The sequence below is a fragment of the Saccoglossus kowalevskii genome, chromosome 3 (genome assembly GCF_978046115.1).
Source record: "Saccoglossus kowalevskii chromosome 3, keSacKowa6.1, whole genome shotgun sequence".
In the NCBI taxonomy this organism is placed as follows: Eukaryota; Metazoa; Hemichordata; class Enteropneusta; family Harrimaniidae; genus Saccoglossus; species Saccoglossus kowalevskii.
This window is the reverse complement of record NC_140643.1, coordinates 14851021-14878985: the sequence shown is the minus strand read 5'-3', so window position 1 is coordinate 14878985 and position 27965 is coordinate 14851021. Positions and strand designations below refer to the sequence as shown.

The 27965-nt window shown below is 33.8% G+C and overlaps 2 protein-coding genes across 2 annotated transcripts; both read right to left on the bottom strand.

Moving 5' to 3' along the window:
* Positions 1 to 189: 189 nt before the first annotated feature.
* LOC100367907 (protein Cryzl2-like) lies at positions 190 to 22067 on the bottom strand. The gene is made up of 9 exons (XM_085496804.1): positions 21847 to 22067; positions 12339 to 12586; positions 11053 to 11111; positions 10401 to 10466; positions 8544 to 8653; positions 3463 to 3544; positions 2850 to 3031; positions 2047 to 2275; positions 190 to 1029 (listed from the first exon to the last, which is right to left on the bottom strand). The coding sequence occupies exons 1-9, from the start codon at positions 21864 to 21866 to the stop codon at positions 955 to 957; spliced, it is 1071 nt and encodes a 356-aa protein (XP_085352930.1). The 5' UTR covers positions 21867 to 22067; the 3' UTR covers positions 190 to 954.
* A 3399-nt stretch (positions 22068 to 25466) lies between these two features.
* Positions 25467 to 26706, bottom strand: LOC146747508 (uncharacterized). Its single transcript, XM_085497312.1, has 2 exons — positions 26362 to 26706; positions 25467 to 25538 (listed from the first exon to the last, which is right to left on the bottom strand). The coding sequence occupies exons 1-2, from the start codon at positions 26704 to 26706 to the stop codon at positions 25467 to 25469; spliced, it is 417 nt and encodes a 138-aa protein (XP_085353438.1).
* Between the last annotated feature and the right edge of the window lie 1259 nt (positions 26707 to 27965).

Genomic DNA, 27965 nt, shown 5'->3' with positions numbered 1-27965 from the left:
CAGTCCCCATACAGTAAATATCACATTTATTTTATTATATCAGGTGTGCGCCAACTGACTATGATCCAGTATTCAGGTTAGGGTTGACATAATAAATTGTTAAACAGCCCTTTTTTATAGTCATGTTCTGCTTATGCCCCACCCCCAGTTACCACATATACAATATGAATTAATAAACACCAATCAGTATTAAGTAATGGTCACCAATGACTTTATTTAAAATAAATTCACCAATCAAGACCTCCGTTTATACAAAATGCATATATAACAAGTTTGAATTGTCTTAAAATAATTCTAAATTTGACACATTATTTGTTTACAGCATCCCTTCAAATGAACAACTGTAAAAGCACTTGATAGTGACTTCTGTAAAACAACCCAATCATTAAATATTGTGCTAACAAATTCAAATTTTACATTACAGAGACATAGACGTTTTAATGCAATTCCAAGGCACCATAAGAGAAAGCTATAAATTTTATACATTTCAGTCAATATACTGTGAAATGATATTTTATTCTCTAAAACCTTTCATTACCATCACCTCTCACAATGATCCAGAAGTTCATTTTTTGGTAAAAAGAAAAATTAAAAAAAAAAAAATTGTTTTACATGTACAAATCAAATGAAGCCTCCCATACCCAAAAGCCTCTTTCATGCTAACCAGTTTTACCATGCTATTAAACTTTACTTTCTTCCTGTACTGGCCCATCTAAGAGAATGGCAACCCTGGATAAAAAAAAAGAGCTATAATTTTACTCCCGTAAGTTTTATTGCTTATTGTACTCATCATGCGAGGTACACCTATCTATGATGCACCTACAATTTGAAAAGATAATTTTGATTGAAAATAAAAACAAGTTTAAAATCTGTGACACCCTCAAAGGAAGTTTATATGATATGTTTCCTTAAAGGTATTTGGTGGCTAGGCTGACAATGGTCATCATGTTGGTTTCATCGTTGCAGGACGTTCAACACAATTTTGCCCACTGACTTGCGAGAGCTGATATTTTCAAGTGCATCGTTAATCTACGAGAAAGAATACAAGATTATATGATGTTAGATATTTGGAAAGAAAGAACCAGTAAACGATGGAATACTTTTAAATGTATGAATGTTATTATGCCATTTTAAAATATGCTGTGTTAATAAAGTACAAACTCAACGATATCATTAAACGGTTTCATCTTTATTAGACTACACAGCAACAGAAAACACAGGGAGCATGTGACACAAAGTACTGGACATGTGCATTTCTCTACATAAAAGTCAACTGGATGTTTCCCCCAGAGCATGTCGGGAGTTTGCCACACTGCATGCTGGGAGTTTATTGTACAGCAAGTTAACAGTATGATACCATAATTGAATAACTAAAATTAAAAATATTAAAGTCAAACAATCATCTCATGGCTGATACATTATATATTCAGTGTTATAGACTTTGAAGAAAGTCGTATGACGATTTATACTTAAAGAATGCAAACATTTTGACTTTACAATTAATACATACATTCAACAAAACCATGTACATAATAAATTATTTAAAAACTTATTGATATTTTACTATTTTGATGTTTTGAGCATATTTGCAGTGTTTTAATTTCATGAATTTGTCAAGAAAACAATAAATTTCATTGTTATTTTACAGGTTCAAGTTGATTAATCTAGTGAATTTTAATTATCAGCTGAAATAGCAAAATTAAAACCCAGTGATATAGTAACATAGATATACGAAAGCTACAGGAACTCTAGTTTTCACTTGTTAATCATGTAATAAGGTATTGCACAGTATTGAAACCATGCAGGTGAATGATGTACTCGCTTTAGCATAACCTTGGTTATTGGATTATTGAAAATCAAGAAAATCAAAACAATATTTTAAAATTGCTCAACTGGAAGAGTTTTGTTGAGAAATGGGATGAGCGAGTGCCAATGAGGGAATGAAAAAAGATATTCTAGCACTTTGTCATCACTACCTAAATACCTATTAAGTCTGGTAAAGAAGGTAATATCAAAATTTATAAGAAAAAATAAACAACATCCTACCTCCTTTAAAGGAAAAGTTGCTGATATAGTAGGTGTGATCGTTCCATCTGCAAAATGGTCCAAGACATCAGTGACTGATTTCCTCATAGCACCTGGATTATGGTGTAAATGCTCTCCAAAATAGACTCCAATGGCTGAGGCATTTTTGAGTAGCAATAAGTTAGCTGGTATTTTTGGAATGTCTCCTCCTGCAAAGCCAAGGACTAGGATGCGACCACCCCATGACAGGCTGTACGGAGATAGAATCATAAGAAGTAAGTGTGAGCACACACTACTAGAATATAATTTGGGAGTTGTCAACAGAATTCACAATGTGATCAACAACCTCAATGACTCATTCAATGAACTGTAAAACCATTTATTGTCACTTACATTTAATTTCACTATTTTGATGTTTTGAGCGTAATCACTGGGTTTTAATTTCATGAATTTGTCAAGGAAACTATAAATTTCATTGTTATTTTACAGGTTCAAGTTGATTAATCTAGTGAATTTTAATTGCCAGCTAAAATAGCGAAAATTAAAATCCAGTGAATAATTATTAATGCATTTACAGTATTATATATATACAAAAGCTACAGGAACTCGAGTTTTCACTTGTTAACCATGTATTAAACTGTCAAGCATTAATCAGAAAATCAGTGACTGATAGTTATAGGCAAGCACAGACAATTCCCAATGAATCATGGGATTTTCAGCTAATCCACTAAAATACTAGCTGTCATTCAAGACTAATAAAGATAGTATTTAATTAAGTCAACGGCAGTCAGGTATATACATTAAACTACAACACTGGAACTCACCTTTTCAGACACTCAGTAAATGAATCGCCCCCAATAATATCAAAAGCAATATTCACACCATCACCACTGGTAAATTCTTTCACTTTATCTCGAATACTCTCTTTTGTATAATCTATTACATGGTCAGCTCCTTTTCTTTTCAGTAAGACACACTTTTCTGGACCTCCAGCTGCACCTATTACCTGGAATTAAAAAAAACAACATAAAACCACAAATATAGTTATTGAATGTTTGCTAAAATAGAGAATTGTTTCATCTGGTAATGGTCAAAACTATTTTGGACAAAAGTACAGCTATATCACATCAGCAAAAGTTACTCTAGTTTGTCATTGAAACCACCAACAATAAACCAAAGGCATAGAATAACTACTCATATAATGATGACATAGTCCCTGTATGTTTTTATTGCAAGATTATACAAGTGTGTATGTATATTAGTATGTCCCATGATACATATTTACAAGAGATCGAATACCACCAATAAATACAAGGCGCTGGCAAATCTTCTTAGTTTGCCTGTTTAGTCTACGCACACGCAGAAATGATGCATTTTGAACATGGAAGACACAGAGGTGAATCTGTATAACTAATGTATACTATCAAAATGACTAACCTTGGCATTATATACATTTTTTGCAATATCCACTGCTGCCAATCCCAGAGCACCAGCTGCAGCTGTGACTAACACTGTCTCACTGAAATCAAATGATATAGTTGTAATTTAACTTGTGACAAACATTCAAAAGTATATTTGATCTGAAATGGAAATTTATGTCTTCAAACAGTTACTATGACAATGGAAAGTGTTTTTATCAAAAATGTGAAATCTTCTATCAAATTGACACGCACAGTATCAATTTAAACACACAATTAACTAAATATGGGATTGACATGTATTGAATTACAATATACCAGTAATCAAATCAAACGCATTGTGTATGGAAAGCTTTTAACTCTTATGTTTTAGTTAAGTTAACACTTACTGCAGACCCAGAGATGGCCCATTTGAATTTTTCAGGGCCAATTGATCAGAGTAATCTTTTGTTTTAATTCATCAGTTAAACAATTAAAAATCATTTCCAAAATCTTTATTGGTGGCTATGGTGTTACTGTAGGAATTTTATTTTTGCTATTTGCACAGAAAGTGGTTTTTATCGAACATCTAATTTAATATTCATGAACATTAATGAGCTTCACAAGAACTGTCATGGATGTAAATTTAAAACAATAACATGGATTACTACAAAAATAAAAATCTACAAAAAGTATGGTAAAACAGAAGTTTGCAAAGATTTTTTTCAGGAGTATGGAGTCTCTAAATCCCAAAATCATAATTTGCCGATTAGTGGCAACAATGTTAACTGAAACAAGTCCTGCATCGCAATGTACATCATTCAAAGATCTATTTGAAGTTGCTACGCAATGGTTATTTGCAGTTTTTACTAAATTACCAGACACAGAAAACAAATTTGAAGTTGCATTTGAATGTAAATCGAGCAGGCTTTTTTCATGCAGATGAGATGGCAGATAAAAATACCACAAATCCCGACATCTGGAAATACCTCATAGTAGAGGGCCTTAGTAGTACATGCGATTGCCGACTATGGCGATACAATGCATGTTGTGGCATCAAAACCAATGCAAGGTGGGTGACAAAAAATAATATTGATCAAGGTGACTAAGATATTGTTTGGCAGTGCAGCTTGAGTGCATGATTTTCCCGTGATGTTTAAAAACAATATCTCATTGCCGATTTTGATGTTTCTAGAATAATTTTTAATTTTGAGTAACTGGGGATTCTACATTTGTGTATTTTGGCAATGAAAAGTCAGGTACATGTGACTGGGGATTCTACATTTGTGCATTTTGCCACTGAAAGCTGATAGCAACAGTAGCAGTGAATGCCTATTGCATTGCAATGCTGTCAGCTGGCAATGTTACGGTCATATAGATCAAGTAGCAGCCTGTTGGCTGATATAGCCTTGCTGTTTGAGATGCATAATGAGAAAGGAATATCACATCAATCAATCTAGTAGTTTTCAAAATTACCAAAACAAAATGAAGAGGGATGAATCAAATCAATCTGACTGAGGTCCACCTAACCTGTAGAATATCAAAGCAATTGAGCAAGCTGTTTTCAAGAAGAAGTCAAAAATAGCCTAAGTATTATCACAAAATAAAAAAAAATCCGACTCAGGTCCACCTCATATAAAATATCGAAGCAACTGGGCTAGCCGTTTTTAAGAATAAAATTCAATCAAAGAAAGCTTAGAAAGAACTCCCATGTGCTGAGAGTATTGAAGACACATTAAAAATTAATTCAAAATTACTTGTACATGAGATATTGATAGAAAAGCTGAAAACTAATTATGTACATCAGGTAACTAATATGAACAGAACAGAACAAAAAAAATTACGAATTATTATGCTAATTAGAGAATTAATATGAACAAATTTTAACCCAAAATTAATCAGGCCTGTCTATTGTCCTAGAGCATTTATGTACCAAATTTTATTCAAATGTGATGATCAGTAATTGAGATATCAGTGTTAATTAATTATGTTAATTAGGAGATTAATAAGCATAAATATTTACCAAAAACTAATTGGGTTTCTGCATAGTTCTCTTTAAAAGTTTCATTAAAATCCAATTTGTGGTTCTTTATATATCAGTGGAACATTATGCAAATTAGGTAATTAATATCCAATTAAAACTAATTAGGTCTCTGCATAATCCTAGAAGATCTATGTAGCAAGTCTCATTGAAATATGATGATTACTACTTGATATATCAAAAGCTGAAAATTAATTAATTATGCAAATTAGATAATTAATATGTACTCATATTACCCGAAAAACTATCAGGTTTGTGCAGTGTCCTATGACATCTATGTACCAAGTGTCATTGAAATGTGATGATTACTACTTGAAATATCAAAAGCTGAAAATTAATTAATTATGCAAATTAGCTAATTAATATATACTGATATTAGCCTAAAACTATCAGGTCTGTGCAGTGTCCTATGATGTCTATGTACCAAATTTCATTGAAATGTGATGATTACTACTTGAAATATCAGAACTGAAAATTAATTAATTATGCAAATTAGGTAATTAATATGTACTCGTATTACCTTAAAAACTATCAGGTCTGTGCAGTGTCCTATGACATCTATGTACCAAGTGTCATTGAAATGGGATGATTACTACTTGAAATATCAAAAACTGAAAATTAATTAATTATGCAAATTAGGTAATTAATATGTACTCATATTACCTTAAAAACTATCAGGTCTGTGCAGTGTCCTATGACATCTATGTACCAAGTTTCATTGAAATGTGATGATTACTACTTGAAATATCAAAAGCTGAAAATTAATTATGCAAATTAGCTAATTAATATCTACTGATATTACCCTAAAAACTTTCAGGTTTGTGCAGTGTCCTATGACATCTATGTACCAAGTTTTATTGAAATGTGATGATTAGTACTCGAGATATCAGTGGAAAAGCCGAAAATTGATTAATCATTATGCAAATTAGGTAATTAATATTGCACAGATTTTTACCCAAAACTAATCAAATCTGCGCATTAGTTTGGAGCATCTGTGTGCCAAGTTTCATCAAAATCCAATGAGTGGTTCTTTAGATATCAGTGGAACAGTCATGAAACAGCCAAAAATCAGCTAATTATCATGCAAATTAGGTAATTAATATGCATGGATTTTTACCAAAACCTAATCAAATCTGCGCATTGGCCCAGAGCATCTATGCACCAAGTTTCATCAAAAACTGATGTATGGTTCTTGAGATATCAGTGGAACAGACGGACACACATACAGACACACTAACTGCAAAGACTCCCTTTTTGTGCTTCGCACACGGGAGTCAAAAATGACAAAAATATTTACTGAAATACATTTTTAAAGTGTATGACAACAATAGACAATTAGTAACATTCCCTGCTTCAATTTTTGTCTAAAAAATGTGTGAAAATGTTTTTTTTTTATTTTGTCCACAATGCGTTAAAGACAAAAAGGATGAAACTCATTCTTGCGAAAATAAATTATCTCAATAGTAAAGCATCTCACAGTAATACAGCATACTATGCTCTGTTCTATTTGTAATACGAGGTTATTAAGAGGATACTGCAAAGTATGCACAAAGACTGTACAGTGGAAGTGTCGGCCAACACGCAGTGGAAGTGTCGGTCAACACGCAGCGGAAATGTCGGCCGTCGCGCAGCAGAGGTCGATGTGACTGCGTACTGTCTCCCAGGAATACATCATGGGAATGCCAAAATCCAAAACTTTTAGAACAGATTTAACCCTAGGGCAGCCATGTTTGTTTTTATTATTAGAGGACGATTATGTGTGTAATCGTTCCATATTTAAAAATACCCAGTGCAATACCGCAAAATTACAGCATGCTGTAACATATGGCTTTATGGTGACAGATAATAATATCATAATAATATCAGTTATCTTCACTATGATTTGAGGAGTCAAGAGAAATATTCTGCATATTAAGGATTGACAATTATGACATGTGACTCAAGATACACAAATGCAGATAAGACATAGAGAGTTAAAATATCACACCTACAAAGTGTTGACAGTATATTCACATTGTCAAGCATTTTTTTTTATTTCATATCAAATCTTTTTATATTTATTCTATATTATGGTATATTCTGATTCAACACTATCTACTACAACAAAAAAGTTTCTGGTCCAAAATCAAAGTATATAGGTATGCTTGTATCTCTTTACATTGTAAGATTGACTTTTCATGAAAATTGAATAGTCTTTTTAATTTTTCATTTTCCAAATATTTTGACAAAAAAACTTAGTTTTAAACCAATGCACATGATATGAGCAGAAACACATTTTGTTTTCAATGTAAACAGCATGTTGGGTATATTTGCTGAGTAATTGTTGCAAATATGAGACAGACTGTGAAATTTGGTAACAACAGATACATCCAATCACCTTGTACGGTACAAGTATTGCTGTGTATACTTACACATGCATGTACTTGCTTATTCTCATCAGTTTAGTACCAAATGTGTTGAATTGTTATAATTGTAAGTTGTTAGCCTTTGAAAGAAGCTGCATAATGTTTTCCATATTATTTTTAAAAAGTTGACCATAAACTGTATACCAAATGGAAAATGGGCATAGCATTTGGTGCAAAATTAATAAATAGAGGAAAATACTTAAAAATGTGCAAAATATTGCAGAAACAAAATTGTCAAAATGGCGAGAAAAATTATGACACTCAAAAATAGTCATACATGCATGAGCAAATTGTATTCATTCTATAAAACAAATATTCATACATGATGTGGTGCTACAGGTGGCGCTATTACCCATGATGCAATTGTATTTCCTTGTCATTGGATTCAAACCTGTGCGGGCAGTGTTCTCAGCAACATGGACACAATGCATCAATCAATATCATTGATGTACATAGTACAATGTTGCCAGGTTCACTATACATGTATGATTTTCGTTTTTATAACGATTTAGTGTTTGCCTCAAACGTCATTATTTTTGTTGCTATTAAAAAAGCTGCAAATTCTGGATATATGTTTCACATCTCTCACATGTACATCAGATGACTGCCTCCTTATGGTTTTGAAGAAGGGTTGTTGTAAATACATTTTAGTAAATTGACGGTAGAAGTGCTTACCCTGGCTGAATACGTGCTCTATCGGTGAGTGCTAACATAGCCGTACCAAAGGAAACAGGAAGTGCAGCAGCTTGCTGGAAGCTCACATTGCCAGGAATGTGCCAAAGAGTCTAAGGAATTTTACCATTGTTAGTAATTAGTAATAAGGTTATAAAAAAAACAAGTATGTTAAAAACAAATGTCAATTTCTTTATGCAGTGGGGGTTCAGGCTTAATTCAAAATGTTATGTCCATTAAGATCCCGAAACATTATAAAAAAATTCAGGTCGCCAAATTAATTTTTGTGGAAGTCCCAAATGCCTGGGAAATAAAAATAAGCAATATTTGTTACTTTGCACTGGTTTCCCGGGTATAATTATTTCTTCCACGTCTTAACATTTTTCTCAGTGACATACAATGAAACAAGCCGGTAGGCTGGTTGGCGTTCCGCTCCACTAAAAACACAAACATCATGTTTTCAGCTGTTGCCATGGTAGGACCATGGAGGTAGAAAAGAGAAGGAGTGAGGACGCTATTGTTTCCGCTGGTTTCATGATGCTTTGGATTTGTTTACTCACATACACATTGTAATTAGTTTGCAAACACGCTGTACAATGTCACAGTTAATCGGCTTACGTGTTTCGGCTGTATTCGGAAGCTTCACGAAGATTCTCAACGCACTGCGCATGCCCAAACAGATAACAATAATACAAAATGCAGCGAAAGACGTACGCTGAGTGTACTCAACGCCCGAAATCTATTACAACAAAATGCGCGATTTTAAACATCTGCACAGTTCTGCACACCAATGAAAAATGACTCGTCAAAACATCTTGTTATAATCTTATCATGTATCTTTAAATTTCACTGCGGAAATTTGCGGGATTTTTTTAATCAATGTCCAAAGTTGGACGACTATTGTGATGAAAAATATCAGAAAAGAAGTAATCACACATCTTGGTAGTGTCCGTATGCAGAATTTCCGGTACCTACAAGTGTGAAATGACCTTTGTGATCCGATAAAGGTCATTGCGCATGCACAATTCTTTTATTTATGGTTTGCGCATTCAATTTTATAGACGATGCTTAAACGGAATTTATTTTTTTCAGTTCTACTCTCGTTTTCTTGTGTAAATAAGCGGCTATCATCATGTAGATAAAACGACTTCAAAACAAAAACAATAAGTGGCTTAACCAGAGCGAAGACAAAGGATGTTTATAAGATTAACATTGGCTTAAATAGCGTCCTCACTCCTTCTCTTTTCTACCTCCATGGTAGGACATAAACGTGAAAGAAATGTCGGTTTACAACTAAAATCAGTGTCACGTATACAAAGTTCCCAGAAAGCACTTAGTCAATAGAAGTCACTTTACTTTATTAATAGCACATATTTTGCTGTTATAATTATTATTTCTGATCGTTTTGCCATTGAATTTTCTAGATTCTTTGATTGAATGCAGCATTTACAGTTCATTCAAAGTTGCCTTGCCAGGGACTTACATTGATACAGTGTATAATTTTTATGGCAATTCTATTGGAGCGGATCATCAAAAGTCATATTGTTATTGTTGATATGAATTCAAATATTGTTTAAACATTTCCAAAAAATTTACATTTAATTTTTTTGTTCAGCGTGATAATAGTTTTCCAATACATTGCATATATGTATTGTAATATTCATAGAGTAAGGAGTACAAATATGAATTTAGCTTGAGTCATCAATGTACTTAAATCAAGTAAGTTTATAGAAACAGGGATTGAATGGCTTACAGCAATAAAGTGAGTTTGTGGCAGATAAAATCTAGACAATTTTATTTTTATTTCTTCTCTATCAATCATTTATTGTGCAATGTCTGAAACAAAGCATAACACCTTACCTGGGGACTTAAGACAACTTCTTCTGAAAATCCATCAGCCATGGAAATGCCAAACACTCTGTCACCCTAACGATTGAAGTAATGCAGTAAATTAGGACCAATGTAATGCAGCAAGCCTGAGCGAAATCTGTCAACTCTGTCCGTACGTAAAACAACTCACAGCAATCAACTGTGTCAAGAATGGTGAAATCAAGACAAGGGCTGCATGTGCTGCATGTCGATGAGTCCACTATTAAAATTTTAAAATTGACCAAGAAGCGGACTGAACAGAAAATGTGTGAAATTATCTGACAAAGATGACATTGAAAAAAACTGTGATGCTTTACAATAAAGAAAGTGCACTAAGATTAAACCCATGTGTGTACATGTTTTTTTCAAAGCACGAACCCCACTTTCACAAAGCAACCTCCGATAAGTCATGTTTTTTGCTTGGATCCCGACATTTACAACTTAGAGAGAGGTCACTGTATCATTTCACAAATATTCAAAATAGTAGAAAGTGCCAAATTGACAACAAAAAAATCATTCACTTCAGAAGTAAATTGCAAGATGCATTATGATATGACACTTCGAAAAGACTTTTTAAAGTTAACTAGGCTTCAAAATGATTTATCAGAGACAAGTTAGACTCAAAAAAAATGTTGTCCAATACCTTATTGAATCTCACCACATTATCAGCGACTTCTGTTACTTCACCGGATACTTCAAATCCTGCATTATCATGAATACAAACAATTATTGTGAATTTATCTCACATTTGGTGTAATCAGTTCAGTACATTAATTTTTTATTTATTTAAGTTTAAAACATTTTTAAGGACTTGTATTTCAAGGCAATATTGTTCATTTTTAGTACATCTAGGGAAATAGGAATCAGGATAATACAAAATGCAAGATGGAATCCAGTATAACATTATCATACATCTGTCACCGTAACGCCATAAGTTACAGCGTGCCACAATTTTGCGGTATTTTACGGGGTATTTTCATCCTACCATATTAGGAAATGCGAAATGATTACACGCGTAAGCGTCCTCTAATAATAAAAACAAACATGGCTGCCACCAGGGGTTGACCAGACTCCACACAAAGAAGTTCGCTGATTCTGTTCTAAACTATTTAGATTTTGGTATTCCCATGATGTATTCTTAGTAGGAAAAGATAATAATAAGGTTATCACGAAGATACCTCAAAGAATGCACTCAGACAGTACGGTGTCGCATACTGTCGCTGTACTGTCTTCGTGTATACTTTGAGGTATCTTCGTAATACCCGTATATTATTTTGACTTCAACTTTGTTCCAACAAACAAATATTTTTAATCTCGTAAATTTGCGTGGTACATAATTAATATTTTTTGTGACCATTTCTGTTTCTTCATTGTAAAAGTCAATGACGACGCAATTTCGTAATTTAATTTTCCCTCAAATAGTCTAGCTGTCACATGAATTGAATGAATGGTGATTTAAAATTTTCATTTGCACTCTATTTCGTTGGGGGGTGCTCGGGTAAATCATGATTTTCTGAGTTGAGGATCCTGGGCGCTAACGTGGTCGAATACGGTAGAAGCAAACACATTTTTTGACTTAGATTATTTCTGTTTATAGAATCAAACCAATTAATTAAAGTATTACATGCATTCTGTGATTGGAACATTGGTCTGAAATAAGCTTTAATCACTCATTTGTGGAATGACATATTCATCATATGTATTAACATGGAAATAACAGTTGCATATACAATATAATATCATCTCACTCTGCAATGAGATTATACATAACAAAACAAAGAGAAAAAAAGAAAGCGCCAAAGTCATTCTAAAACACAGTTACTGTCTTGTTAAGACTCCAGGTTCTTAATGAAATAAACTATGGTAAGTAACGTACTGGTATTAGCCTTAAATCCTTGATTTTATCCGGTAAGTAATATTTCTTCTTACCTGGTACAAATGGTGGAGCTTCCTGTCTTTGATAAACTCCTTTGATACACAAATTATCAGCAAAATTGACACCAGCGCACTGCACAGCAACTCGAACTGAACCTGATCTGAGTTTATCAACCCTGGGTACGTTTCTGATGACTAACGGTTTGGCAAATTCTTCGCACACTGCCGCTCTGTGCGACGTCCTTATCGTTGATCGTGTTAGATTCAATGATGGCCTCACTACGCCGATACGAAAACTATTTCTAAAAAAATGATAAGTATGAGAGAGATTATAAAAAAGGAATAAAACCGTGAATTCCTGAAAGTTCTAATCCCTGAATAATAGAACAAATGTTATTGAGTCGCATTTTATTTACTGTAGAATACTTTATTTTCGCTTGGAATTTATTTTCGCTATTTTCGCTGAAGGGATGATTTCGTGAGAATAAAATCCAGCGAATATACTTTTTTTCCTATATTTCACATTAAACTCATCAAAAATCAGTGAAATAAATTCCATGCAAAACGCCCAAAAAGCCTTTTCAGCGAAAATTAATTCCAGCGAAAATAAAGTATTCCACAGTACTAGCATACTGTATTTACACTGACATCACAACTGTACATTTCACCATGGTTTTAACAACAATAATTTTATAAGGAGGGCAAGGTAAAAGACCAACCAGCAAGCTGTTAGACAGTATACCTAGACAGATACTAAAATACTAATACCATAAATCTGTGGCTACAGACTAATAACTATTATCTTGTATAGATTTGTATATTTTTTTGACAAGCAATTTTCATTTTCTCGCTATAACCCTGTCAAGTAGAGAACAAATACCAGAAGCTTGAAATAGTATGATAGAATGTACACATGTAGAGTTTTCATAATAGAGCACTTTTGTATTTGTCAGCAAATCTTTGTTGAAAACCCTTACAATTTTGAATAATTGGCTAAGTATTGGAAAGTTACAGTGTTCACAAGTTAGACTGGTTGAAATGAGATATACTGCACATTTTAGGTACCTAACCTAATATTAGTTGGCTGATTCACAGTCCCTCAGAGGGACTGTGGCTGATTACATGTACATGATTACGTCACAGTCCCTCTATAGTGATAGAGGGACTGTGATTACGTGGACTGATCATGAATTTTAGATCAAACCCTAATTTATAACCACATTGACACTGTACTTCACACCAACATCAACACAGTTAATTAAATAAATCCATATAAAAATTCGCTTGTATTGACAATACTGATAAATATTGTTTACTTATCTCTCAGTCTGCTCAAAGGCAGCAACCAGTAAACGAACCCTGAAATATTTTACTTATACAAGCTACACAAACATCGTTATCTAGATCAGGTGGGGTATATATTCGGTGGACGGATGTTTCAGCTGCGGACTATATTTATATGAATTTCTGCTTTGTTATATACATGCAGTCTATGTGCCCTAAATGCTGGGCAATTCATAACAAAGTGGTTTTTCATCTTCAACTTTGTTTTGTGTACATTGGTCACATGATCTAGAATTACCTGCAACCTGTTTGTCTGACAGTTTCAATTTCAACAATGATTACTAACTAAAAAATCATAGTAGCTGAACATTAGTGATATCAACAAGGTAGCTTTCAGCTTTAAACCAAAGACACTGTCTTTGTTTAAACTTGTTCTTACACATTTTGTATGTACACGTACTTAACTTATTAGAGAAATAAAACCAATTTGCATTCTATTGTCATTATGATCATTTTATGATATCATTATAAAGTATTAAAAACACAGACTAATCTGTGGCGTGTATGCACCAAAAATCTAACTTTGTGACAAGGTGTTAGACCTTGAGTTTGTTTAATGTTTGGTGTTTAGCACCTATGGTATCCATTATTTAGATAAGATTAACTAACTCCCATGTTTCTCAACGGCACCTACTATTTGCTTCTCATCCATAAGATATCCATGTGTAAAGGTGAAATATGCTGACAACACATTTTTGGTCTAATCATTGAACTATAAACCACAGAAAAAACAAGGAAACTAAGAGGATTAAGAAAACCTTTGTCTTAGTTTATCTTACAGTGCTTTCGCTTTTGTTTCCACAACATTAGTCATACTCCATGTTAGTTGCCGCAGATACGGCCATATTAACCGCTTTGCTGGGAACGAAAAACTTGAAAAAAAATATTTCATATCTGCCCAGTAAAATATTTTGTTCACTACACATGCGCAAACAAGTCGGTCTGCAGGGTGACCTTCAGTGTACCGCAAGTCGTGCAACGGATCGGAGTTTAGCGAGTTTTCATCATTTTCAATGTAGTTTTTGACTTACTCGAAAAAATAAGGTTACGAAAGTTTGCGAAACATGGGGTTTGGTATGCTGTTTGTTTTCAAGATATCCCGACTTATTCCGTGTTTCCCTTCAATCGCCAGAAGTGGCAATGTTTTGTTTTTTTCCCCGTTGAATGTCGCTCATTTATCAGTGTTTTTGTCTTGGCGCCATTGTTTTTTTATGCTATAAACCAAAACAACTCGATCACGTGATCTCCCGAAGTCACACGATTGACTCCGAAAATGAACGATAGTCGGAAATTAATGTTCAATCGCGTTAATTGGCTTATTTTTTAATGCAACGAAATAAACAGTCAAAATAAACATTCAACATGGCGGCAACTATCATAGTTCAAAGGAAAGTGGTTGTACTTCCTGTGGTTTATAGTTCCATGGTTTAATTCAAATTATACCAATGTGACTGAACACAATAAGACATGCCTGACACATACAGTGTGTATCATAGATAAAAAACAACAGTCATGAATCAAAACTGTGAAAAAACAACATTTACCATTTACACTACGAAAAAACATCACAAAAGGTATGAAATTTGAAATAAGTAGACGTGTAGTTATGATAGTCAACAAAGAATAAAAATTTACATAACTATTCACACAGTCGACAGACAGCTAGTATTAACAGTTTCCAGTCGAGTAGAATATGTGAATATGTTGACGATCGATCAGTTGCAAGATACAAGTCAAAATGACGATCGCTCACCTTTACCATTTGATTCATGATGGACAGTGCAAGCGACAAATTCACTGTATCAAAACGTGTTTTTTTTCTTGTGAGAGTAGAAGCATTAAAGGAGAACCTTCCAAACCCAGGGATTGCACCAAAGAATCATGGGACACTATTGTTTATGTTGTTTATAATGTTAATCTATCTTTTGTTATCCATTGTAATTTTAATCCAGTGGATAAATTTGTTGTGATATTAGGCATAACTGGAGGTGTCCCTTTAACATTCTGGAAGCCTCAATCACATAGTTCAAACAGATAAGCAAGACAAAAGAGAAATTAACAAAAACAAAATGTTTGTTATCCCCTTAAGGTAGAGATGCAGGTTCGTGGGCACTTGGGAGTGAAATTTTTTTTTTCTTTGCTTTTATTATCCAAACAGTCTTGGCTATAGACTGTTAACATTTTGTAGAATTGTGAATAGTGGAACATAGACAAAAGACGATTTTAAAATACAGATAACAGGTACAAACATTCTCTCTTTTGAATGCTTAGCAAGATTTTGCAGGGCTGTACATAAATAATAAAACAGAGACATGGCGAAAAACAGGAATGACGGGATCTCCATATAATGCACTATATTTAACTTTTTACAAAACGATAATACATTTAAATTTGGAACTGTTACAGCCATTTTAATTATGAGCATTAGCAAACTTCTTACTGAGTGAATTGTTATGCAAATTAGCAATTATCTCAGCTTCTTTTTAGTGCACATCCCAGCACTTTAAAAAAAAAAATAGCTCCTAGACGTTTTGACCTTTTGTTTTGAAATTTTCACAACTGATTGACAATGTGTTTATCTTCAAAACGCCGTGGGGGCATTGTTTTTGGTTGAACAGTGTTACAACAGTCATACAGACAACTAGCCTGGGGTGTTAATTTATGCATAACTTGAAGTAGTGAAATTTGAGCTGCTGCCCTGCAAAATTGACAACTGGTAGACAGTTTTCAAGACGGCGTTTTCTTCATAGTAAACAGATGTACACGTAAACCAATTTTTACAGGAAACAGAAGCATGTTTTAGAAGCTAATTTTTTTAAAATCACTTTTGACCAAAAAAGAACATTTTTGTGCATATTTCAAACTACATTGTCCATAAACAAAAAATACTAACAAAATTTTAAAATTCATACAATAAGCTTTCCGAAAATATATAGTTTTGTGGACAAGGGAGGTCATCTTGGTTTCCTAATTAACTAATTAAAATACCTGTCCGGTAAACTGCATCTCTACCTTAAACACTGCTGTTCACTCAATATCTACCACTCGGTACAGTAAGACCAAACATAATCACATTCAAGGTCTAACAACTTGCCACAAAAACAGAGAGCGTTTTTTTCCTATTTCTTCAATATATACATTGTAGAAGCCATCAATTATTCTGTATACCGTAAAATCTGTATTAGTAACCGCACCCCTAATAGAAGTTGCACCCATTCTTTTTGAATAATTGAGAACTAAAAATTCATCATTTCTCATGTGTTCTCTGTTGCATTGTACCATTTTAATAGAAGCCACGGCTTCTAATACAGATTTTACAGTAGTTGCATTTTTAATAATGGTATATTAAAATTTGACAAATAAATGATAATGATTTTACAATGATAAACAACTCATGTCTACAAACAAAGGGCAAAACATTGGAGACAAACACATCTCAAAAGCATAACAAAATTATAAATATCATAGTACATATGTAATACATATGACAGAAAGGTCAAGGAATTTTTTTAGGAGTTGGATGGGGGAAATTATTTTGAATGAAACCAATATATATGTGTACATGTCATGGGGTTAACATGTGTTATGACAGCACATGTCACTCATTGCTGTACTTTAGGTCAGTGAACCCAGACTACTAATCCTGATGTAGGAGTACAAAACAGAAACACGGTCACCACACCTGCAGTTCTCTATTTAGGATGAAAACAAAGCTCAGAATACTGTAAATACTGCTTCAATATTAAGTCAAAATACAGAATCAGCCGAATACAAACAATGTACAAAGTGTATTACTGTAAAATAATTTATTTTAGTTGGAATTACTTTTCGCTGAAAACACTTTTTGGGGGTTTGTATGGAATTTATTTTCGCTGATTTTGGATGAGTTGAATGTAAAATGTAGGAAAAAAGGTATATTTGCTGGATTTTATTTTCACTGAATCATTTCTTCAGCGAAAAATAGCGAAAATTAATTCCAAGCGAAAATAAAGTATTTTACAATACTTTATCTTTATTAAAAAAACATAGCATAACTATAACAACCTTGTCTATTGAGGACCTCGATCAACCCTTAATCAATGTAAAAATGTATAGGGCTGGTAGGATTAAGGTTAATTAATAATGAATGCATGAGTGGATAACAAACTAACAATGCATAGCAAAAGTGAGAGGCCTGAAACAAAGCAATAATATATTATCTAAGCATTTTGTGCAGAAAATACAGGCTAAAAAGTCGTATATACAAAAAAATTAATGAATAATCATAAAAATATTTTTTGAATGGCATAAAAGTTCCTAAAAAAATGATTCAGCAACATATTTATGGTATAAATGCAGGTTCAGACAGTCTTGGCTAGAGACTGTTGAAAATTTGGAACTCTGTCAATAGAGGAACATATAAAAAAAATGATTTTAAAATATAAAAAACAGTCATCTCTTTCGAATACTTAGCAAGATTTATAAATAGTGAAAATAAAACATGGAGAAATAAAAGTGATGAGGGAATCGTCATATTATGCTCTGTATATAACTTTTTTACAAAACTATGATACAAGTAGGTTTAAATTTTAATTATGAACTTATGACGACAATTTAATGGGATTCAAAAACAGGTGTAATGTAGAGTGTGCATTATGTACTAGTATAGAAATACAGAAAGAGTTGAAGTTATCCAGTTAATTTAAGTTGAATGATCTGACCCTTGCATTCACAATGTTAGTACTATTGTTAATTTAATTATTATGAACTTAGATTACTGTAAAATACTTTATTTTAGCTGGAATTAATTTTCGCTGAAAAGACTTTGAGTATTTTGTATGGACTTTATTTTCACTGATTTTTGACAAGTTTAATGTAAAATATAGGAAAAAAATTATATTCGCTGGATTTTATTTTCACTGAGTCATTCCTTCAGCGAAAATAGCGAAAATTAATTCCAAGCGAAAATAAAGTATTCTACAGTAGTTAAATTGACTGTACATTCAACCCTATTTTGCTGTATGGTTTAGCCCTAATAAATACCAACACTATACCTTCAATATTTAATATGCAAACAGTTCTAGTAGACATATGTTATTAAATTCATTGAAAATGTTAAACACTGAGGTTATTCAACACAAAGTTAAAGGGCGCCTTCTAATGATTGCATTTACAAAGAATGTGACATAATAAATAATTCAAAGACAATGCTGAAAACAAAAATTCACAGAAAAAAAAACATGAAAATTATAGAATTCCTCATTCATAAGAAAAAATTTAAAATAAAGAATAAACAAGCAGCCTCTCGGCTGAGATAGCTCCGCTGTTAGCGATGCACATTTCAATTAAAGAACAGAAGATATCATTAGAAAATGAACAATATGGATAGTATCAATGCAATGGGACTTGCTGTTTTCAACAAGAATTCAAAAATATCATTTTTCACCATAAATGATTGTGGTTTTTTAACAAGAAAAAAATATCACTTTTTACCAAAAATGACAAAAATATTCACCAAAATTAGAGAATTGACGATATCATTACAAAATGAACAAATCTGAGAGTGGTCCACATGTAGTACCTATATATGTAATATCAAAGCAATTGGACTTGTGGTTTTTAACAAAAAGTCGAAAATATTACTTTTTACCAAAAATGACAAAAATATTCACCAATATTAGAGAATTAAAGATATCATTACAAAATGAACAAATCTGAGAAAGGTCCACATGTAGTACCTATATATGTAATATCAAAGCAATTGGACTTGTGGTTTTTAACAAGAAGTCGAAAATATCACTTTTTACCAAAAATGACAAAAATATTCACCAAAATTAGAGAATTGAAAATATCATCATGAAATGAACAAATCTGAGAGAGGTCTACCCAAGGTACATATACACCAAGTATCAAAGAATTCAGGCTTATGGTTTTCAAGAAGAAGTCGAAAAAGTAAAACATTGACACGGACGACGGCGGACAATCACTCATATGATAAGCTCTGCTCGACAAAGTCAACAGCGGAGCTAAAAATAGCAAGTTTCTATACAGTCCCTCTATCCCCGGTCTGGAAACGGCCATTGTATTACGTGTGAATTGGCCTCCTTCCATGTTGTGTTGCGTGTATGCGCAAAGCATTGTCACGTGATCAGTACACTGCCGGACACTATTTTTGACATCGTCATTGCTATGTGTTTTTTTGCAACTTAGTCGTTTATTCTTGAATTCAAGCCTTTTCACACAATTGTTTAACCAAAATATCTGACCTTTGACCCAGAAATGTTTTGTGTTTGACTTTAGGGGTTATTGAAATGAGCTTTAATTTATTTACCCTTCTTCTCAGCACGTAACCAATATTTGTCTTTGATTTGACATTTTATGATTGAAACATTAAAATTTGGTGGACTGATTTGTTATTTGTCACACCGCATTTTATTAATGTTAAATGTTGGTTGTTAGGCTGGTTTCGATACGTATCAGAGTTCAGTGCAAAATTTCATAATGGTAATTTTGTTTACTAGTACATGTTTTGTTTACATCGTAGTTACCTGTAATATTGAGGTCAAAGGGAAGTCATACATTGAGGTATATCACTTTCATGACAGTAAATTTTCTGATTTTAATAAATATTCTGATGATATCGTAATCTGTCCGACTTCCTGACTCCCTCGGCCTGGGTGCGAATGGTTTGTTTACCCGAGACACGATTTGAGACAAAATAATCCTAGCCGTTTCCAGACCGGGAATAGAGGGACTGTGGGGGGAGGGGTTCTAGCATGGAATTTGATCTCTTGATCTTCCACTTGAAAAGCAAAATTCTTAATCTATGAAGTTTCCAAATATACACTTTAAAATAAAAACTACTGTAGACTTATTGGAGTTATCACACCCACTAGAAAATTTAATGCCAACAGCGCTGGACAGCAGACATTTTGCCACTACTATGACTTTTCCTTCACTTCATTACGAGCTAGGAAAAAATAACATCCCAGTCAAATTACCCCTTAAAATTCCATGATTAAACCAGTTTGAAATAAAAACAACAACTCTGTTTCTAGTTTCATGGAAATTTTAAAATGAGGCGGAGAGGCGATTTTTATTTTGTTTTTTGAAATACTGAGCTAAAATGGGGGAAAATTGAGACAAGTGCGAGTACAAGCGCATTTTGGAATGCTTTAGAAGGAAAAAAAAAGTTTGAGGCACATAGTTCAAAATGATGCGCACAAAAACAAGAAGCAGAGATTTTTTTTCTCAGCCTTATAGGGTATCAATGACAAAACTGTACACTTGTTTCTATGTCTAAAATTGTTTTATTTCAGTAAAATTGTACCCCATATCTTTGAAATTGTAATTGCTAGTTATACCAAAATTTAACTAGGTTGATGTTTCATAGCGATTAATAAAATTCCAAAATTTCAAGATGATCAGATAAAAATTGTTTGTGTTCTTATATTCACAAAAAATTTGTTTACAGCAGAGTCAAAAACAACTACTACCAGAACAACAACAACAACAGCAGCAACAACAACAAGGGCAGACACCCACCCTATATACATTGCCTTCCTTCTACACTGCAAAGATAATATCAGTCTGAGCATGGTCTGAGTTTTATTGATTATAAACGGCACATTTTGGGTACACAACAAATGGTAAATAAATGCATTGACCTTTCTTGATCAAAGCAATTATGAAAGTAATTAATGAACAAGTTTGGGAGGTGTTATGCCATAAAACGAAGCGGCGAAGTCCCTGAGTGATTGACACATTGACAATGTAATGAACTCTAGTTCATTATTTGACGTAGCACAAGTCGTGATTGGTTATAGAACGAATTATTTCGGCCAACCAAATTGTCGCTGTGAATACGCATAGCTTATTTTCACAGTCAGCACATGTCAGCTGACTGCTTAATTAATTTCTATTAAATGTATTGCATATTCCGAGTTATCGGTACTTTGATCTCGCGTACCACGTCATAACCAGGTTATGGTATGTAACCACGAAAATTCTAGAACGCCAGTTCACCAATTCTAGAAAGTCGCGATACAAACCCGGATACAATGAAGATAGAACGCGTTTTTCAAATAATGAAGTAAGCACATGATGTATAGGGGCAAGGACGTGTTTACAATACGTGTCCAACGTCCGTTGATGGCTGTGAACAAACATTATTTTTTTTTTTAAATGTCTATGAATGAAAGATTGAATATTTATAAATAAAAGTCATGCATTTGTTTACCTGAGAGCTGCAACTGCCATACTGTCGCGGTTAACACGGCGTGGTATTAAGGCCCGCACTTCAAAATGGCTAAACTGGAGGCGTATTTGTCTGACCGGGGTCAGGTGGGGAATAAACAAGTCATAGTCCCGTTCATACGCTTAGGGGGTCTGCTCACTCAGGTCAATAGTAAAATAACCCGTTGTGTCGCCGACCTGCAGCGTCAATGAAAATAACCAAATTAACCGGAAATTGGTCACCAGCTGAGAAAACTATATTTTATTTTCAACGATGAAACTATATGTGCTGTTGAATTTATTTTTAATTGTATTCTGGTATTATGCGAGTTTGTTTATCCTGACCTATCTATACAACTTCATTATCTCATATGGTCGTGCAATACACCCTCTACAAACAGGGATGCAATCTTAGCCCACTCCTGTTTAACATTTTTATTAATGATCTTTCTAAAAATATTTATTCAAATCCTGTGAATCTGGAAGGTGTATCAATCAATTCATTACTCTTTGCTGATGATGTTGTGATACTCTCAGATACAAGTGCAGGAATGCAAAATAGTCTTGATAAACTTGAACAGTACTGCAAAAAGTGGAAACTTCAAGTCAATATCAATAAGACAAAAATTATTGTATTTAATAAATTAGGTAGGCTAATTGAAATGGATTTCTACCTAAATGATAACAAAATCCAAGTAGTTACATCATATAACTATCTTGGTATCATTTTTCAAAGTAATGGTAATTTTAAACTTGCCATTGAAAATCTGGTGATGAAAGCATAACGTGCATTAGGTATTCTTATAGGCAAACTATCACTTTACATAACCGAACTCTTTCTATTAGTAATGCTTTACAGCTTTTTAAAAGTACAGTCTTACCGATCTTAATGTATGGCTCAGAAATTTGGGGGGCTTTTACCTTCAAGATTTACAAATCTAAACAGGATGATCAAATTGATACAAAAAGATTTGTTAATAATCTCTTTAATGACAGATCACAATTTGAGCAACTTCACATTAAGTTCTGTAAGAGTGTATTAGGAGTGCACAGGCGTTCAAGTAATATTGCTTCTAGAGCTGAACTTGGAAGTTATCCTGTTATTACTGAAATATGTGCACAATTATTCAAATACAAGAAAAGAATTGAAAACAACATCAGCAATTGCAGTCACTTAGTACATTGTGCTTACATCTCAGAAACCAAAATCAAAGGTAATACATGGGCAAAATTTGTAAATAAATTACAGGAGATAACTAAAACTGGTGATACTGATGACAATACTCTGCTTAAGTCAAAATTAAAAGAAATCTATGTTGAAAAAGTTTGGCTACCAACAGTCCAGACAACCCAAAACAATAAATTACGTACATACACTCAGTTCAAACCTACATATAAATTTGAACCATATTTGAATCAAGTAAAAAATGCACAACATAGAACCAGCTTCACCAAATTTAGGATATCTGCACATACCCTACCAATTGAAAAACTTAGATATCAAGGGATACCTCCAGAGGAAAGAAAGTGCCAACTTTGTAACAATGGGGCTATTGGCAATGAAATCCATGCACTCTTATACTGTAACCATACTGGAATAACAAATGCTCGTACTGAATTTCTGAATGCAGTTAGCATTTATAATGAAAGTATCCTTAAACTATCAAAACAACAAATGTTTACAGAAATTTTAAGTTCGAGAGATGGGTTCATTGCCAATAGTGCTAGCAAATTTATTGACAGCATTTTATTTTACTATAAATAATTTTACTTAGACTTTAGTTATTTAGGATAGGATAGGATAGGATAGGATATTTTATTTGGAACGTACACAAAAACAATGCTTGAGTAAAGTCCAACGTAAGAAACATACAGTATCACAACTAATCTAAAATAATTTTAAAATCTGAAAAACAAAATTAGCTAAAATACTACAAATATATTTGTCTACACTAGAGAAAACATTAATAAACAATTCTCCATTTGGTAATGTTTGATAGTCAGGTGAGTATTTGAACAATGTATAGAGGAATTTTTTTCTGTGTTCTGAAAAACTGTCACAATGAAAAAAGTAATGTTTTTCATCACCCACATCCTTAGAGTCACATTTGTTACATACCCTGTCAATTTTATTTATTCCCCTGTGACGACCTATTTCAATTGGCAAGAAGTGGGCTGAAATACGAAATTTGGTTAATGCTAGTCTGTGTTTTTTGTTTTTTATATCATCCAAGTATTTTTCAAATTTATAATTATTTTTGAATGTTTTATAAGTACTTAGTTTATTATGACCAGTTTTGTTCAACTGACTTTCCACATTTGTTGAGTAGATTTGGTTTAACCTTTCTTTAAACAGATTGCAAAAATTTGTCTGATTAGTATCCGTGTTTGTCATATTTGTAATTTGTAGAAGTTTTTGGACAAATTTATACCAGGGATCGTATTTAAACCCACTACTTTCTTTAAAAGCAGCTTCGATAATTATGTTGTTTGTTTTCTTACATGACAACCTTTGATAAAATTTTATGACAGTAGTACAAACATCAATCACAAGTGGGAAACGACCTAGTTCACCTCTACAAGCAATATTCGATGCCTTCCTATGTACTCCCAAAACTCTCTTACAAAACTTTATATGAAGTTTTTCTGGTAATATTTTGTCAGAGAATAGCTTTGATACAAAAACAGTATTATCAATCTCTGATTTGCTATTGCCAGTTCCACTAAATAGATTAGTCAGAAAACTACCCCAGACTTCTGACCCATAAAGAATAACTGGTTTAATAATAGAATCAAACAGTTTACAGGCTAGACTCACTGAATGACATTCATTTGAATCCCAAAGCATTTTATACATTTTAAATGATGCTTTGTGAGCTTTTTCATATAACCTTGCTGTGGCTGCACTAAATTTCCCATTTGATTGGAAAGTGATGCCAAGGTAGTTATAAAAATTCACACATTCAAGTTGTGTTCCATTAATATAGAATTGAAATTTGTCTTCAAGGTTTTTACCAGTGCTGTTGAAAACTATAATTTTAGATTTGTTTATGTTAACCTTTAATTTCCATTTCTGGCAGTAATTTTGAATGGCATCAATGCCCTTCTGTAGACCATCATGACTAGTAGATATTAACAGAAGATCATCTGCATATAAAATACAGTTAAATTTCACACCATTCAGATCCACTGGGTCAAAATTGTTAACAACATCACAAATACCATTGACATAAATATTAAACAACTGGGGACTTAAGTTGCAGCCTTGCTTCACACCTCTATTAGAATCAAAGTATGGTGTAATTCCCCTATTCATTTTTATGCTATAGTGTGTATTTTTATAGATTGACTTAATTGAATTATAGAAGTTCCCCCCAATGTCTAAATGCAGAAGTTTATATAGTAAGTCCTCACGCCAAACCGAGTCAAAGGCTTTGGAGAAGTCAATAAAGCATGAAAATAAATAGTTTTCTGTTTTTTTACATTTGTTGTTTACATATTTTGTAATCAAGGATCTCAAAATATAAATGTTATCCGTTGTCCTATGATTTTTCTTAAAGCCAAACTGGTTATCTCTGTTTTGATTGTTTTCATGCAGATAGCTAGTTAACCTGCTGTTTAATATCATGGTATAAAGTTTGGATAAACAGCTGGAGATGGCAATGCCTCTATAATTATTGCAATCTGCTGGGTCTCCTGATTTAAAAATAGGGATAATTAAACTGCAGTTCCATAATGCAGGAAATTTGCCTGACTTTAAAACTAAACAAAATAATTTGGCAATTGAATTAATGAGATATGGTGCACCATGTTTTAACATTTCATTTGAAATCATGTCATTACCTGAGGTTTTACCTAATTTAAGTAATTTAATATGCTTTTTTACTTCATCGCTTGAGATTTCATAATCAAGATTAATTTTATTTACATTCTCCCTCTCCAGTTTACTAACACTATTCCTAACTGTATGGGTAAAACTACTCTCATCAACATTAGATTCACTGTTTAGACTTTTAAAGTGATCTAACCAATCGTTTACATTAATGTTGTCACTGTTACTATTTATTTTGTCAACATTTCCAAGTTCCTCTAACAGTTTCCAGAATAATTTAGGATTTGTTTGTTTAAATGCCATAATTTTGTCACATAATTTTGTCATAATTTTATGTATTTTCTTTTGTCTCGTGTGTGTACTTGTGTTTTATTATATTTAATGTCTTTTGACCACAGATAATGTAACAAAATATATTATTTAGTGTCAAATAAAATATACTATACTATATACTACATGTCCGAACCATCGGAGTCGCCTTTGCCGCAATCGCAGGGCAGTGGCGGATCCAGCAAAATGTATTGGGGGGGGGGGGGGTCCAAGATTCGCTTAAGATATACGGTGCGTAAATGATATGAATCGTCATGCGTTTGGGAGGGGCCATGGCCCCCCCCCCCTCTGGATCCGCCACTGCCGCAGGGAGGCTGGTGGCTGCTGAGTTCTCTCCCTGATGGCCGAATTTCGTACTCGATGGAAGCATCGTACTCCCAGGATCCTTCTGAGGCCTTGATTGTCAAAAGCATCCAGCTGGTGTTCTTCCGTGAGGGTGGTAGCCCACGTCTCTGCTCCGTACAGTAGTGTGGTGATTATCACAGCATTGTATATGCGAAGTTTAGCCTTCAGTCTGGTTTTACTTCTCCACACATCACTCAGCTGTGCAAAGGCTGATGATGCTCTACCCTTCCTCACCTGGATCTCTGTGTCCAGTTTATTGGTCATTGTGACATAAGAACCCAGGTACTTAAAACTGTCCACAGCCTCAACAGGAGTATCCTCCAGCGTGATCACTGGGTCCACATCTCCAATCCTCATAGCTTTGGTTTTGGGGCGTGAGATGGTCAGGTCAACCTCTCCGCCAGATTTCCCCAGGTTATGGAGTGATCTGTGCCACTTGCGGACTTGGATTCGAGCAAGGCAACATCATCCGCAAAATCCAAGTCAGAGAGATACTATCCAGGTTGGATTCCTCTGAGTGTTTGTGTGAGCCGTCTCATGCAGATGCCTGCCTGGTTGTTGTCACATGGTTTTCGGAGGACAAAGTCAATGAGAACACCAAAGAGCAGGGCTGACCACACACATTCATGTCTTACTCTTGTCTCAATCTTGAACCAGTCTGTTTGCTGACCATATACAATAACCGATGCCTGGCAGTCCCTGTACACACATTGGATTAGCCGGATGTACGTGTGTGGTACTCCATTTTAGTCCTGTAGGATATGCCACATGGAGGGTCTATGAACACTGTCAAAGGCAGCCTTGAAATCTACAAATACGGCAAGTGCTGGCAATTGGTATTCTAAGCACTTTTCCATAAACAACCGGAGTGAGAATATCATGTCTAAGCAGCCTCTACCTCTTCGGAAGCCTCCCTGGTTTTCACGGAGTTTCTTCTCTAGTGGATCTCGTATCCTGTTCAGGAGGATTTTCCCGGAAACTTTGCCTGGTACAGAGAGTAGGGAGATACCTCTGTAGTTGCTATACTGAGTTCTATCTCCCTTCTTGTAGATAATACAGATAAGGCTCTTGGTCCAGTCCTCCGGAATGTTATTAGCTGGTAGAGCTGGGTTACCAGAATATCTGGTCCGTGCTGAAGGAGCTTAGCCGGTATCCCATCTGGTCCTGACGCCTTGTACTTCTGCAGCTGATCTACAGCCTTCTGGACTTCTCCAATTGTTGGGGTCAAGGAAGAGCTGCAGTTCCTCTCTTATCTTCCCCATGCGATGGAGTCTTCTGTTCGGTGGTGGACGATTTAACAGCTCTGCACGTGGTCATACGCATCATTTTTCACCGTTCATTTATTATGGTAACACCTATTGTTTGTATGCAAAGTAGTAAACATTGACGGTTGAATTGATATTCAAATTACTAAACCCTAGTTTTATTGATAGACTTAAATATGAATAAACCTGCAGTGTTTACTAATTTGCATTCAAATAGAGTACCAATCTTGTGCAAAACATACACCTGGCCCAATGGTTTTGTGCAAAACGCACCTGTTTTAATATGTACATTTACAATTTGCAAACTCTTACCGCATTACAAAGAATAAACATTTTACATTTCGAATATGG

What these genes read in the sequence shown, in the direction of transcription:
- LOC100367907 (XM_085496804.1), bottom strand. Translation starts at nt 21,866, where the DNA reads ATGGCAGTTGCAGCTCTCAG. An exon ending in AAAATGTATATAATGCCAAG is followed by an intron (nt 3,032 to 3,462) that starts GTTAGTCATTTT and finishes TTTTAATTCCAG; the next exon opens with GTAATAGGTGCAGCTGGAGG. An exon ending in CAACTTTTCCTTTAAAGGAG is followed by an intron (nt 1,030 to 2,046) that starts GTAGGATGTTGT and finishes TCTTTCTCGTAG; the next exon opens with ATTAACGATGCACTTGAAAA.
- LOC146747508 (XM_085497312.1), bottom strand. Translation starts at nt 26,706, where the DNA reads ATGAGGATTGGAGATGTGGACCCAGTGATCACGCTGGAGGATACTCCT. An exon ending in GAGTACGATGCTTCCATCGA is followed by an intron (nt 25,539 to 26,361) that starts GTACGAAATTCG and finishes TTTTTAAATCAG; the next exon opens with GAGACCCAGCAGATTGCAAT.